Source organism: Eufriesea mexicana, unplaced genomic scaffold (assembly GCF_001483705.2).
Source record: "Eufriesea mexicana isolate 0111107269 unplaced genomic scaffold, ASM148370v2 scaffold1596, whole genome shotgun sequence".
Lineage (NCBI taxonomy): Eukaryota > Metazoa > Arthropoda > Insecta > Hymenoptera > Apidae > Eufriesea > Eufriesea mexicana.
The window spans coordinates 282,752-298,886 of NW_016909691.1; the positions used below are offsets into that span (position 1 = coordinate 282,752).

A 16,135-nucleotide genomic window follows, 5' to 3' on the forward strand; every position below is an offset into this window, starting at 1 on the left:
AAAGGAAAATGATCTAGAATTGTAGAAAAATCGGTTTCCTTAATTTTCATATTAAAAAATGAAGGAATTTCTAAATGGAAAAATTTGTTATAAAATTGTGAATTCGATTAAGCTCGCATGGCAATAAACGCGTTGATAAATATTCGCGATGCTTCACGTTTTATAGAGTAATTACAGGGACCAGAACGAATTTCATGGCGTGTCCCCCACTCCTTCGTCGATCACGTTCTCGATCACGATCGAGGCTCCTCGCGCGGCTCCCGATCTCGTCGTTCGCGGTCACGCGTCGCGGAAAATTTCCCTCTTGGCTTAGATCCAGGCCTCGATCCAATTGGATTTCGCGTGAACTTCAATTAAGTTATATAGCCGGCGTAAACGAAACGGGGAACTTTGACCACGATCCACTTGGATCTCGGTGGACTTGCAGCAGTAGGCATTAGACATGGTTTGAATAACCGATTCCTCTGAAATTCCACAAAAATTACTCAACGATCGTCATATACCGATTATTTCCAATTACACGTCTTTAGAATATTTCCAAAAATAATTCGCACCCGATTTCTTCGTTCGAAAAAATTCCAATAATTTTTTTAAATTCGTATGATATATATATAAATGGATTATATATGGATGATGTAATCAAATGTCAAATTTTTGGATAATTAATTTCGAATAATTGTGTATTTGGATATTAAAGATGGAAGTATTTCGCGTTTGAAATGTTATCACAAAATTAATAGTGATATTTTGATAGAATGATGAGAAAGGGGAGAGGAAATAATGGGATAAAAATGAATTTTGTTTGGTACTATGCGAGAGGATTCGTTGAGGAGATATAGAGTTTGGACGGAATTCAGAGAAGAGAATGAATATACCAAACCGTGTCACGTGTGTTTATAGTAGACCGAGGAGAAAAAGGAGAGTGTGTAATACGTACACGTGTACGTAGGATACTCGTGATAAAAACGGGCGAGACGCGTAGAAAAACGGTGACTCGATGTCTATCAATTACTTAAGGTTCCCTGAATAGGTCCACGAGCATTCTTATTGGCTTACAGATCGATATGCGTAGACTGTTCTTAAAACGGATTTCATTTTTCGCGCTCCGACTCGTGACCTGCACTGTCGGTAGGGAGAGAGCGTGGTGTTACCGACGCACAAACTCCGCGGCTAAAGTAGAGACGTAGTAAACGGTCATCGAACACGTAAGAGTTAAGAGTAACGCATACGGTGGTGGATGCTGAGCTATTTTTGTGAATAGAAAAAATTTATTAATGAAAAATTGTGACATTTCTGAGATATTTGAATGTTCTCAAATCCCAGAATTTTTGAATTCATCAATTTTCGTATTATTAAAATTTCGAGGTTCCGAATTTTTAAGATTACGGGTTCTGGAATTATCGAAATTTCGATTGTTCAATTGACAAATTTTCCAATTTTCTTTCGAATTTTCAAATCTCTGAATTTTTTAATTTGCGAGTAATCAGATTTTCGAATATTCAAAATTTCGAAACGACTGGGCTTTCAGTTTTCCAAAATTTGTCGAATTATCTGAACTCTGCTATGAATTTTCCAATCTTTCAAATTTCCAATTTTTCCGAATTTTTAGAATTTTGAAAATATAAAGTCGCTGAGATATTTCCGATATATGTTAGTCGGTAATGTCGCAGCATTGATAAACAAGCCACCATTGCATTTAATCTCATTTACGAAAGTCATTTGCACACAGTCCGCGTTATCCAATGCTTTAAAGAAACCGTATTTCTCGGTACATACCCACGCGAACTCGCGCGAGGAAGCCTCTGGTCGTTAGATAGTAATCGTTGCCTGGGGATCGTAACTTCGTGTACAAAATGCCAATTGATCGCACTTTTACCGAGAGAAAATGAGAGCGAGAGAAACAGAGAGAGAAAGAGAAAATTTAATATATTCTATAAACGAAGCTTTATATAAATGGTATATAAAAATATATATACATAAGATATTTCTATATAAACAGATAATATATATATATATATACATATACAACTAAAGAAAACGTACACACCATCGCGAACCTACACACAATCAAGCGAAGGAAGAATAATTGTCATACACAAACACACATACGCAAACACGTACATTACCCTCGATTACCTGGCCTCATTATCGCGAAGCTCGATCGTCGTTCGTAAAATTCATTCGTTCGTGTGTGCATTATATTATTTATCCGCAGAGTCTAGCTGTGTATCGGTATACGTGTTCTCGTATTAGCTATGCGACAACTTATCCTATTATCCCGACGAGTAAGTGTCTTTACTTCGATGACGGTGCGCTGCGGTGACACGTGGACGATGACACACGTGGTCACTCCATTTCGAACGTTGTATGACAAGGAATAAACACATGTGACTTAACGTTTTTCGCACGAGTTTTATTTCCACTGATTCTGTCACGTATAAACGCGGCTCTATATGTTTATATGTTACTGGGCATTTCATTATTCGTTGCTATATAAATATATATATATATATTTAACGATAAGCGTAAATTATATTTTTATTAACATATTATAAATATAATATAATATATTTACGAGTTGTATTTATGTTAAATTATATTCGCATTATTTAATAACGAGCACGACGATTTATTTTCGAAGTTACAGAATGCTACAAACGTTCATTCCTTGGATTAGAGGACCAATTCGATTATACTCCGTTGCTAATTCCTTATTAACCTGTTGACTGAGCGAGCCGAGGTAAACGCCTCGAGACCTGTCGATATCCTAAAATTGAGTCTATGTACCGGTATATGTACATATGTATAAATTGATGTGTATTTTCTAAATTATTTCACGTGCAATCTAATTATGTATCCAAGATTTAGCTCGAAATTAATTTAATTCTTTGATAACTGTGTATAGCATAACGGTTACAAGTGTGTACGTACCTTTAGAGAAGCGTGACGTCTAATATAGATCGCCTTTAAAATCCACTCGCCTCTCAAGGCCACTACTCCCACTCCAGTACCGTTTCCCTCACTCCGAGACCGCTTCTCCCACTCCAACGCCGCTTCTCCCACTCCAGAACCACTCTCCCACTCCAACGCCGCTTCTCCCACTCCAAGACCACTTTCACTAGTCCAAATAACATTGTATCAAAGCGACTCTGTTCTTTAACCCTTTGCAGTCGTAAGGCGCACTTCAGTCACCGTTAAATAATCGGAGATCGATATTAATTAATATGTCAAATTTAAGATTATATAATTGTATGTGAGGTATCGAAATCAAATAATTCTACGTGTAATTTACTATACGATTTCTTACTTACTGCTCAAAGGAATATCCTCAGCTTTATAGCAGAAAATCTTTGAACTCCTATTCTTTTTTAATCAAAAAATCGTCGAGTGCAAAGGGTTAAAATTACGTACAGAACAAATATACGTTCCTTTCACTCCTGTTCTTTATTTTCTCGTTACTGTTCGTTTATATTGACATTTATAATTTCTACTGCCACTGTTCTTTATTTTTCTTCACCATTATTCTTATATACATTTCAGTATTTGTAACAAGCAATAGGGTAATGTGAACGTATATGGAGGAACGTGACATTGAACAGCTAATTGATTTTGGTCACACAGTGGTAGATATCGTGTGACGTCTCTGTTCGTATTTGCTATCTTATCGGTTTTACTCTTCTGTTAGGTTTCAGAGGGATCATCGAGCTTTTCGATTAGAGTATCGGGAGATTTGGAATGATTGAATTAGGATTAGTTATTAAACGTATTCTGTTTTACAACTATACGATTTTTAGCAGTAGAAAATGAGGTGTTTTAATCGATGTGCTAATTCAATTACACTCTCGACCATCGTTCATTCTTGCCAGTTATCTGTCCCTGTATCAAATTTCAATAGCTCGACCCCATAGGCCTTTACAATTGAATCGACTTCTATTCACGTTTTAATTAACGTCCAGTTAAAGAGTGTCATTTGTAATATTGTCTTGACATCCTTGTCATTCGACTTTTTAATTGTAAACGAAATTCTTTTGTGGTCCAATTTTTAATTCTGAAATCTTCGTTTTATTATATTTTTATTTTGTTATATTTTATTTTATCTTAATCCTTCAATTTATTCATGCTCAATTTTAATTCTCAGATTAACTTCTACTCGTTAAAGTCTATACAATTTTATTGACAATTTGAATTTCAAAAATTCATAAATCACACTGAAAAATTAAAAACAAAATTTGAGACGATTTAAATTATCTCGATTTAAAGATTATTGAAATAATCTTAATTCTTTCATTTTTTCGTTCTCAATTTTAATTTTTAAATATTCTTCTAAATGTTAAAGTCTATATAATTTTATTGTCACTTTGAGATTAAAAAATTCATAAATTACACTGAGAAAAGTAAAAACAAAATTCGATGAGGTTTTAAATTTTCTCGATTTAAAATTCATTCAATCTTTCTTTACTTTCCAAGAAAAAAAGAAAAAAAGAAGGAAATGACTTCTGATTGATTAATTTTCGTTTCGTTTTATTCGTCCATGTTTATTTCAACTTCTTCCAGTTGCTCCTCCATTTTGTCCTTAAGGGTCGTCAATTGCATGAGAGCTTCCATGCCTAAAACCTCCTCGTCTTCCTTACGCCCTCTTCTCTTCGATCTATACAAAGGGTTCTCGAATCTGCCGCCGGAAGTAGGGTCCTGGCCCTCCTCCTCCTGCACCTCCTTCGGCTCGCTCGTGACGTCGACGTTGGAGATTTGGACATTACCCTCCGATATATTTTCGAAACGTGCGAAACTGAAAGGTTTGCCACCCTCTGCTTTGTCCGCTCGTACTCCGTCCCTGATGGACGAGAAGAACTCCGTGCAGCTTACGAGTATACTGAAAAATTGAATAATTTTGTATTTAACATCCGAATCCTAATGATGCAAATAAAATTAATTTTTTAACATTCCGCGAATTTTTTCTAAAAAGGTTCAGCAATTTTCGTTATAAAATATCGTGCAATGTATAATTATACGTTACATATTTCACATACTATAGTATTATAGTACTATTGTAGAACAGGTTATTACAAAATTGGAATATAACGCAACAAAGTGCTATATCACATTTTGCAAAATATCAAGAATAATTTAGATCGTGAATTTTTCATTTGTTTCATTTATCTTTTTTTTAATAATAAATATTCGAAATTCTCATGGCTACGAGTTTCGTCATAATTTCACCGTGAAATCCCAAAAGCCATGGCGTCAGTTACCCCTCTGAAAACAATGAGCTGTTCGACTCGATTGGACAGGTCGGGTTAATTAAATGGCACGAGGTTCTTAGTTCGCTGGGAAATCGTGCCAACAAAGAAATTGCCAAGTGTAGAACGGTAAATGTTAAATGGGGTCGAGTTGTTGGTTACTAGGCCATTGCCATCGATGTTTCTCGAACTGAAATCAGTTTCATCCCCATTCCTCCTCGACCTTTACCATTTTCTCACCATAAACCTCCCCCTATTTCTCCACCCTATTTCTTCCTCTCCTCCGTCGAATATTTTATTCGTTGCGAAATATTTACAACAAATGAAATATATTAATAAAATATTCTACATTTTATAACGAAATATTATAGCATATAATATAATATACATACTATGATACATAATAATAATTGAACATTGGGCTATGACCTGTCTTATTAAATAAATAAATAATAAATAATAACGATAAATATATACTATATACTATATAACTATATATACTATAAACTCTACTATATACTATATACTATACTTATATGCTATAATCTTTCCTATATTTGGTAATTCATTTTATAAATTTTTGAATCAAGTCCATTTTTGTTATGCATCCCTATTATTCAGGTTTCCAACGATGTGGTAGTATAGGGAATATTTGAAGTTGCACGTGCTTGCATATGCAGTTCGTTTTACTGGATTCTAATAGGGGTATGGGTGGTGAAATTCGAGGCAGCCTCGGCTGCTCTCCTGGTAGCTGCGTTACACGAAATCACGGAGGTGCGCTGGAATATCTGCCACTCGATGAAAATTCGTGATGAATCTTCGCGTTTTGGTTAATTTCGCGAAATTGAAATGGAAAAATAATATTAATCTGAATTATTTTCTTGTTCGATTAATTCTATTTATTCCTAAGATCAGGTTCGAAATAAAATAAAAATTAGATTAGAACTGGTTTGGCATTTGGAAATTTTTATAGAAATATGTTCTATGACAGCCATAATCGATGCCATAAAAAGTGTTAGAAATCCATGAACTCATGGTTGTGTTAACGTGAAACAGAAATCCAAATACTCGAAAACTCACAATTACACTCGATGAAACAGAAATTGAAAAATTTAAGAATTCACAATCATACTTTATAAAATAGAAACTAAAAAATTGAATAATTTACAATTATACTGAATAAAACAGAGATTTAAAAGTACGAACTCTCGCAATTATATTTGGAAAAATAGAAATTAAAATATTCGATAATTCCCATTTAAAAAATGGCGAATAAAAATGGGAATTAAAAATTCATAAAAAGAATTTAAAAAATTCACAAAATTAATTTAAAAAATTCTTAAGTGGCCATATTTGATCGTGAGAAAAGATTCGAATATTGAAATATTCACTGTCACATTCGATGAAACAGAGACTTAAAAATTCAAGAAAATATTACCGATTTTACTGATATAGTGATACGATCTATTACAATAGTAATGAGAACTATTAAAATAGTAATGAAAAATAGGTTCTGATCCCTTCATTTATACCAAAAAAATTAGCTCACCACGATATTAATCAAAAATGTCAATACAATTGAAAATTTTAATCAAAAACCTATAGGAATTGAAATGGCTATAGCAATCCAATAGATTCTAATCCCTTCATTTATGCCAAAAAATTAGCTCACCACGATATTAATCGAAAATGTTAATACAATTGAAAGTAGTAATTCGAAGACTATCAGCCATAAGGTCGACGATATTTTGAAAAGGGTAAATACGAAATCGTGTAAAAATTAAATTATTTTACTTCGACATTCCACGCATCGTGGGGTAATTTTAAATTTGGTATATTAATTAACATGGATGTTTAGAATCTGATTAAATGGCGACTGAGAGTCGTCTCTCGAGCGCAAAGGGTTAAAAATCTATTCCGAAGCGTTTCCAGGTGATATATTTGGTTCCTATTCGTCGAGAGACGTGCCGAAGGGAAGTTAATTTCGCAGGCATCCGGAATGCAGGAGTTGCGAGTGTAGAGATGGCGCGGCAGTCGCCGAGTGCGCCCCCTGTTTCATATTCCGCGTAATTACTTTCTCCGCCGTATTATTCTTCTTGCTCTTTTACTTTCTTCTCTACTTCCTTTTTTCGTTGTCCCTCTGCTGCTCCACGCTTCTCGTCATCGACACCCACGCGTCGGCGGGATATAAGGGTGAACCGGGACGAGCTTACGGAAAGCTTCAGCGCCGCTTTTCCAACGAGTTGCTCGTAATCGCTGAGCTCCTCGTTTCCGTTTGTCGTTCGCGAAAACATGCACCGTGCAAGCTATTTTTGTCCAACTACCAACTCCGCTTTTCGCTTCTCCCTTCTTCAAGCGCATCTCTGATTGCATTCGCTGATTCGTTTTTTATTCTTTTTTCCAGTTTTCTTTGTTTAGTCTTTTTGATAATTGGAAGGTTGATAAAGAGGGGGAGTATTTTTATTTCGAGCATTTTGGTGGATATAGAATTATTTGGAAATTTGGGCATTTGCAAATTTAGAAACTATAGAGTTCTCCATTTTTCGAATTCGGGAATTTGATAATTAGAGTATTCGAAAGTTCGATAATTCGAAAATTCGAAAGTTTAAAAATTCGGAAATTGAAAAATTTGATAATTTGAAAATTCGAAAGTTTAAAAATTAGGAAATTAAAGAATTTGATAATTCGAAAATTCGAAAGTTTAAAAATTAGGAAATTAAAAAATTTGATAATTCGAAAATTCGAAAGTTAAAAAATTCGGAATTTAAGAAATTTGATAATTCGAAAATTCGGAGATGCGAAAGCCTATTATTCAGGAAATTTGGAAACTAAAAAACTTCTAAAAATTGAAAATTCGATAGTTTCGAAGTTCGATTGTTTAAAAATTCGATATTTTGAAGGTTTGAAAATTCGGTACATCGACGATTCGAAAAATTACTAATCGAAATAAAAGAAAATAGAAACCTTTCTTAAAATTCGATCGTTCAGTCTCGTAAATCTATTTTATAACGACTAATGAAAGAATTCCGCAGCATTGCTGACCATGGGATTAAATATAGAAGAAAGTGCAGAGCTTATGTTTTCACCTTGTTTCTATCTTTCTCCCATTACTCCATTTATATTTTCACCGTACATCGTACTTTTCTCGAGGCATTTTTATCCGAAGTTAATCCTACAAGAGACTTTACGATCCTCAGATTGCAAGAGAAGTATGGAACTGCACGTTTCGTGAGATTATAGAATCCCATAACACGGACCAAAGTTCAAAGGAAGGATAACGTAGGATCTGCCTACGATACTCGTTAATTAATTACACCTTGTATATGTATACTCACTGCCTATATGTGTAGCCAAAGTATATGCAGCCAAGGAATACGACAAGAAGAATGATGAATGGCGTCGTAAAGAAGGGTACCAATGCAACAGTCAGCCGATTATCTTTCAAGGCAGCTCCAGTCACTTCCATATTCAAAACCTCTATATTCATATCTGCAAAAAAAAATTTGAATTAAAAAAATATTAGGATAACTAGTTTTTGAGAATCATCGATCTCTAACGACAGATATAATATAGATATATAAAATAAGATCAAAAGGATCAAAAAGAGAATATATTGAATTAGAAAAATATGAAGAGAAGATTAGAGATTACGAAATAGTTGAATTTTAAAAATAGTAGGGAAATTTTTATTCACTGATGTGTGCATTTCCAATTACAAAATGTCCCAGAATTGTAGAAAAAGAATTATAAAAGAATTATAAAACAACCCATTTTCAAAAGTGACCAATTTTTATTTATTTTTATGTAGAAATATAAATACTAATTATGGAATGTCTGAGACCAAAGATTCTAGGACACCAAAAATAATATATAAAATTACAAAAAAAAAAAAAAAATAGATAAATTCTTAATTATTTTCAAATATAGAATTATAAATATATGTGTACTGATTATGAAAAGTCACAGACCAAAGATCTAAGGACACCAAAATGAGTATACAAAATTATAAAAAAGGAAATAAATAATTAATTATTTTTTTAATTATTTCTTAATTATTTTCAAATATATAGACTAATCATGGAAAGTCATAGATTAAAAATCCTAGGAGACCAAAAAGAATATACAAAATTATAAAAAAAAAAAGAAAAATATGGTAGTAATAAAATATAAAATATGGAATTTACTGAGCAAGGAATGCTTCACATCTTGCGCCGCTTTCAGTACGTCGATTTCCGAGTACCCTCCCTTTGTCTTCAACAGAACCTCCACTGCCCCGTTCCAAGTACGTCTCACGTGCCAAGCCAACTTGCCTGCGTATTCCGTCAAAGCTACGTCCGTCGCGACGTCCACCATTAACATAGGAGCTTTATCCGTCAAAGACACCCGAGCACCGCAGTACTGACAGCAATGGCCTTCTACCTGCGTTTCACATTGTCCCACAGGGACCGATTTTAATCACCGTTTCTGTGGCTAACAAGGTTCTAAACGAACGTCTTTTCGTGACTTCCCGCGCAGAAAGATGGTTAAAATCGATCGTACTCACCGTAAGGGGATATTCACAGGGGGTGTACCCACACCTTGGTCTCTCAATGGCGCACACTTCCTCGAGATAATATCCGTCTGGGTCGATCTGACAGGCACACTTTTCGCAATGGTACTCGGCGTACCTGTGTAATTGCATTGTGTTTCTGAATTATGGAGAATCGAATTATCGAGGATCTCGAAGTCGATGAAAGAAAATTTCACGAATTGGAGAATCAGGTAATTAAAGTGTCTCAAATTTTCCGAACTTAGAAACGCGAAAACTGGAAAATTGGGAAATTAAAGAATTAGAAAATTCGAAGGTTTAAAAATCGAAGCTGTAGAAATTTAAATATTCGACAATTTAAAAATTCACAAATTCGAGAATTCGAGAATAAAAATTTAGATAATTTGAAGTTTTAGAAATTCAAATGAGAATTCGAGAATTCAAAAATTCGGACATTCGAGAATTCACGAATTCAAAAATGCAGACATTCGAGAATTCCAAAATTCGGAGATTCGAGAATTCGAATATTAAAGAATTCAGAGATTCGAGAATTCGAGTATTCAAAAATTCGGACATTTGGGTATTCGAGAATTCAAAAATTCAGATATTCGAGAATTCAAAAATTCAGACATTCGAAATAGATAAATTCTTAATTATTTTCAAATATAGAATTATAAATATATGTGTACTGATTATGAAAAGTCACAGACCAAAGATCTAAGGACACCAAAATGAGTATACAAAATTATAAAAAAGGAAATAAATAATTAATTATTTTTTTAATTATTTCTTAATTATTTTCAAATATATAGACTAATCATGGAAAGTCATAGATTAAAAATCCTAGGAGACCAAAAAGAATATACAAAATTATAAAAAAAAAAAGAAAAATATGGTAGTAATAAAATATAAAATATGGAATTTACTGAGCAAGGAATGCTTCACATCTTGCGCCGCTTTCAGTACGTCGATTTCCGAGTACCCTCCCTTTGTCTTCAACAGAACCTCCACTGCCCCGTTCCAAGTACGTCTCACGTGCCAAGCCAACTTGCCTGCGTATTCCGTCAAAGCTACGTCCGTCGCGACGTCCACCATTAACATAGGAGCTTTATCCGTCAAAGACACCCGAGCACCGCAGTACTGACAGCAATGGCCTTCTACCTGCGTTTCACATTGTCCCACAGGGACCGATTTTAATCACCGTTTCTGTGGCTAACAAGGTTCTAAACGAACGTCTTTTCGTGACTTCCCGCGCAGAAAGATGGTTAAAATCGATCGTACTCACCGTAAGGGGATATTCACAGGGGGTGTACCCACACCTTGGTCTCTCAATGGCGCACACTTCCTCGAGATAATATCCGTCTGGGTCGATCTGACAGGCACACTTTTCGCAATGGTACTCGGCGTACCTGTGTAATTGCATTGTGTTTCTGAATTATGGAGAATCGAATTATCGAGGATCTCGAAGTCGATGAAAGAAAATTTCACGAATTGGAGAATCAGGTAATTAAAGTGTCTCAAATTTTCCGAACTTAGAAACGCGAAAACTGGAAAATTGGGAAATTAAAGAATTAGAAAATTCGAAGGTTTAAAAATCGAAGCTGTAGAAATTTAAATATTCGACAATTTAAAAATTCACAAATTCGAGAATTCGAGAATAAAAATTTAGATAATTTGAAGTTTTAGAAATTCAAATGAGAATTCGAGAATTCAAAAATTCGGACATTCGAGAATTCACGAATTCAAAAATGCAGACATTCGAGAATTCCAAAATTCGGAGATTCGAGAATTCGAATATTAAAGAATTCAGAGATTCGAGAATTCGAGTATTCAAAAATTCGGACATTTGGGTATTCGAGAATTCAAAAATTCAGATATTCGAGAATTCAAAAATTCAGACATTCGAGCATTCGGGAATTCAAAAATTCAGATATTCGAGAATTCGAGAATTCAAAAATTCAGACATTTGAGAATTCGAGAATTCAAAAATTCTGACATTTGAGAATTCGGGAATTCAAAAATTCAAGCATTCCAGAATTCTAGAATTAGAAAATTAAAGCATAAAAAAAATGGGAAAATTCGGAATTTGAGTTCCAATTAAACATACATCACAGTGAATATTCCTTTCGCGAATTCCCTGCTATTTCTCAAGCGCATCCATTGCCCCTCGTTGAGCGGTTGCTTCTCGCCATTTAATCTAATCGACCACACTTCGATATTCTTCAGCGGCAAAAGAGTGCTAAACGTGCGATTCTTCGCTGGCAGCACGATGTTATCTTTAAGACAGGGTACCTGTTCGAGATGAGGCGCTGCTTCCGAGCTACCGTTCCAATTTTGAGGATCAGCCCAGAACAAGTTACCCGCCCTTAACCATTCGCTCGTCTTACGTGGTGTCTTAGGTTCACTTAACTAATCCAACAAAATAATCAAAATTAATTCAACCCGACTATAATACCCATGATAAAAATATCAAACAAAATTAAAAAATTCGAAATTCTCTTCTTTCAAATATTTCAAACTTTTTAATTTCGAATATTAAAAACGTCCATTTTAAAATACGAAGAAATATTGCAATTTTAAATATTACAAATTTTTCATTTCAAACGTGAAGAAAATGTCAGGGATATCTTTTTATCATTTTTCCAATGTTAACAATTTTTTAGTATCCTTTTTAATTATTATTAATTGCTTTCTCAGTTACCACGGAATTTTTAATATCTTCCAATTTCCACGAATTTTTCGGTAAAACTGACAGGAATAATGTTCGTATTTTCTTTCCAGATATTTTATCGTTCGTTGAGCTGAGTTTCAGGGACAGGCATGCAGGATTTACGTCCTGCTTCTTGATTCTGTTTCGCGGATTATTAGCCATCGGACTAGGGGGTTCGATACAATATTCGACTAATCGAACATTGCGTATATCGTCGTATATCACGAATTCCACTGACACGTTAATATTTCCGGTTCAGGAGAAATTAAGCATCGATTTTCTTTATATCGATTTTCTAATAAAACCGCAGTAAACGAGGGGGTTGTAAGAAACTACCCTTCGGTAAAAATATTTTAGTTTATTTTTAGTAATTTTTATTACTATATATTAATCAATTTTTATATTTTTTTAAAATTTTTAATAAAGCAAATAAATTCCTTAATTTATTAATTACTGTTAATTAACATCTTTAATGGACATCTTAACATCTTAGCATCATAGTGGACATTTTTAATGTAATTATTTTTAATATAATTTTTACGAGGGTACACATAAACATTTGTCTTTGATATAATTAAAACAATATCCATTCCTAAGAAACTATCCTTCGGTGAAAATATTTTATTTTATTTTTAGTAATTTTTATTACTATATATTAATCAATTTTTATATATTTACTTAATTTTTAATAAACCAAATAAATTCCTTAATTTATTAACTGTTGTTAATTAACGTCTTTAAAATAATTAATAATTTCAATATACAATTTAATACATGCTTTTAAATATCCCTCATAACGTGATTGTCAATTTTTATGAAAAATTCTGTAATTTCGCGAGATATTTATTTCGTCGTTGAAATGATCAGTCAAAATTAATTAAAATATTTAACGATTGTATCCGTCAAATGTCCACTTTGAATATACCTATATTAATTCCTCAGAATAATCCCAGAGATTTAAGAAATATAATTATTAAATGTCAATACCACTTGAATATTCCATCACGTTAATTCATTACTGCGTAACGTTAAATCGCCTAAGCCATCGATTTATGCGTGCAAGGTTATATCCAAACGAAGGTAATAAATCATTCGAAATCATCGGATCGGGAGGATGAGGGTTGATTATTTAATTATAAATTCACATGGAATTTTCGTACCTGCAATTTTCCATTTCGAGGTAATACCAAGGCACCAGACCTGGGCAGGTCGACCCCAGAGAGCCTCAGGTCACTCGCGCTACCTATTCCGACAGCGTGTCTCATGTCCAATGGAAACGTCACGAAACTGTCTAATTCCGGAATCCGTTTTCCAACCCAATTTTCAGGTGTTTCCCACTCCAGATTCGGAAGCCAATATTTATCGACACTGCACGACGATTTTATCGTTAACGCGAAGAATATCCATGGGGTCCAAAATCTTTTCACCACTGCACTCCTCATGACGTTATATCGCGGCTTTATGCAAATTAAAATTTCCTTATTTTTTATTGATTCCTATTTTTTTAAATTTTTCTTCAATTTTTCTACAATTGCCCGGCGTTAGAGTGAAACAAAAATTTAAAAACTTTCTTTTATTAATAAAGGGAGGTTTCAAAGGAGAAATTTGGATTTTGAAAGGAGTGTGATTTTGGTGGGAAATTATTTAATTTGAGAAATTTTTGTTACGAAATTTGGAATATTATAAATAATAACATGTACGATTTTAATTGGAAATAATTTAATTTCGAAAATTTCTATTGGAAAATTTGGAATTTGCTAAATAATGGAAGGTACGCCTTTAATTAGAAATAATTTAATTTCGAAAATATCTATCGAGAAATTTGTAATTTTCTAAATATTGGAAGCTACGCCTTTAATTGAAAATAATTTAATTCCGAAAATATCTACCGGGAAATTTGTAATTTTCTAAATAATAAGAACCAAGATTTCAAAAGAAGATAACTTAATGTCAAAGCTGAAAATTGAGAAAATAATATAATTTCTAAGACCTCGATCGGAAATATAATTTAATTTCGAAGATTTCGATGTGACAAACGCAAAGTATGATTCCACTCGAAATTAATTGAATCCCTTCGGGATATTTGAGATTTTATGAACAATAGGAAGTAGGATCCCGAACGGAAGCAAGAGAATATGAACACAAAGGAACAGAAACGAACGGTTGTCGTGCTAAACGGTCGGAAACTGAAGCGAATAATCGGGATCGATAGGGGGCGTGCCAGATTTACGGCGTGCTGCCTCTGACTCCGATTATTTATCTGTGTCTCATCGATTTTTCCGACTAATAACGACGTAAAAATTCATTCAAGAACTTACTTCCATATTTCCACGCAGCGAAATTTTTATCACAGTAGACATTTTTAATATAATTATTTTTAACATAATTCTCTCAAGGGTACGCATAAACACGTGTCTTTGCTATAATTAAAACAATATCCATTCGTAAGAAATCAAAAAATTATATATGTTCATCTGCTATATATTTTAACATAATTTCTCTAAATCCTTCTAGATTTTTAATACAACCATGTCAATTTAGATTTTCTACCAAATATGTCTTCATCGGAAAATTATTTTTCACTTCGAAAATCTACTGAAATTCTAATTTTTGGTAGTTCGCCAATTTTTGAATTGCTTCTCCTTGCCATCTAGGTAATTTAGGATTTCGGAAACATCTCCACGAGTTCGTTCGTTTTCCAAGAACATTTATTCGATAAACACTTGAACAAAATTTGAAACGAGATTCGTCTAGCATTCATTCCGTAGAAATAACACAGTGACTGACACTATTACTTATTCGAGTAACAATCTTACGTAATACAACCACATTGGATTTTTGGAATATATTCAGCAAAATTAATAGTTCGACGATCTTTTAATAATTTCGAATAATTCCATAACGATATCGTTATCATAGCCTTGCTCGAATTAATAATTACGAACAGACGCTGTTGAAAGGACACAGAGCTGGGTAAATGTAATTCGACATCGAAACGAGAAGTCTCAGTCTTTCCTTTTCTTCCAGTCACTTCAAACACGAATGGAACATCGATTTAGTCGTATTAACGCTAATATTCGATCTATCGGAGACCCGTAAGCAGATCTAGAAGATCGCTAGTTATTTACAAATTGCCTACACAAGCGGCGGATTATAGAAATAAAATAAGAAAACACACGACACGATTGCGAGTCTGAAAATGCTTTATTGAAAAGTCGTGACAATAAGATCGGGTTCATCGAACGAGGTCGTGAAAGGCAATCGATGCAATTTGGCTAGAAATCGCTGGCGAAATAGTTCAAGGAATATTTATTAAGACACGTGAATAGATTTAATAAAACATTCCCAAATCCACATTTTTAGACGTTTTCTTTCAGGATCTCGCAGAATATTGCTTGGAAAGTTCGTAGTATTTTTCAGAAATAATACTAATAATAATAGCACTGACTATTAGCTTATAGTAAAAGAAAATTATTTTAATTGGTTATTATTATACAATAAATTAAGGAAAATAAAATTTGGAGATTTTAAATAGGAGGGGTTTTATCTGAATTTTCTCTGAGGAGAGACACAGCATTGTGACGTTATCTCTTAGTTCAAACATCACAAAACTTCTCTCAACTTGTTTCCATTTCACAAATCGCATACAGGAATACTGTT

General features: G+C 33.6%; 1 protein-coding gene across 1 annotated transcript; it reads right to left on the reverse strand.

The window, feature by feature from the left end:
- Positions 1-4,521: 4,521 nt before the first annotated feature.
- On the reverse strand, positions 4,522-14,102 carry LOC108548368 (uncharacterized). Its single transcript, XM_017901274.1, has 6 exons — positions 13,636-14,102; positions 11,873-12,174; positions 11,051-11,174; positions 10,692-10,926; positions 8,573-8,726; positions 4,522-4,870 (listed from the first exon to the last, which is right to left on the reverse strand). The coding sequence occupies exons 1-6, from the start codon at positions 13,915-13,917 to the stop codon at positions 4,522-4,524; spliced, it is 1,446 nt and encodes a 481-aa protein (XP_017756763.1). The 5' UTR covers positions 13,918-14,102.
- Between the last annotated feature and the right edge of the window lie 2,033 nt (positions 14,103-16,135).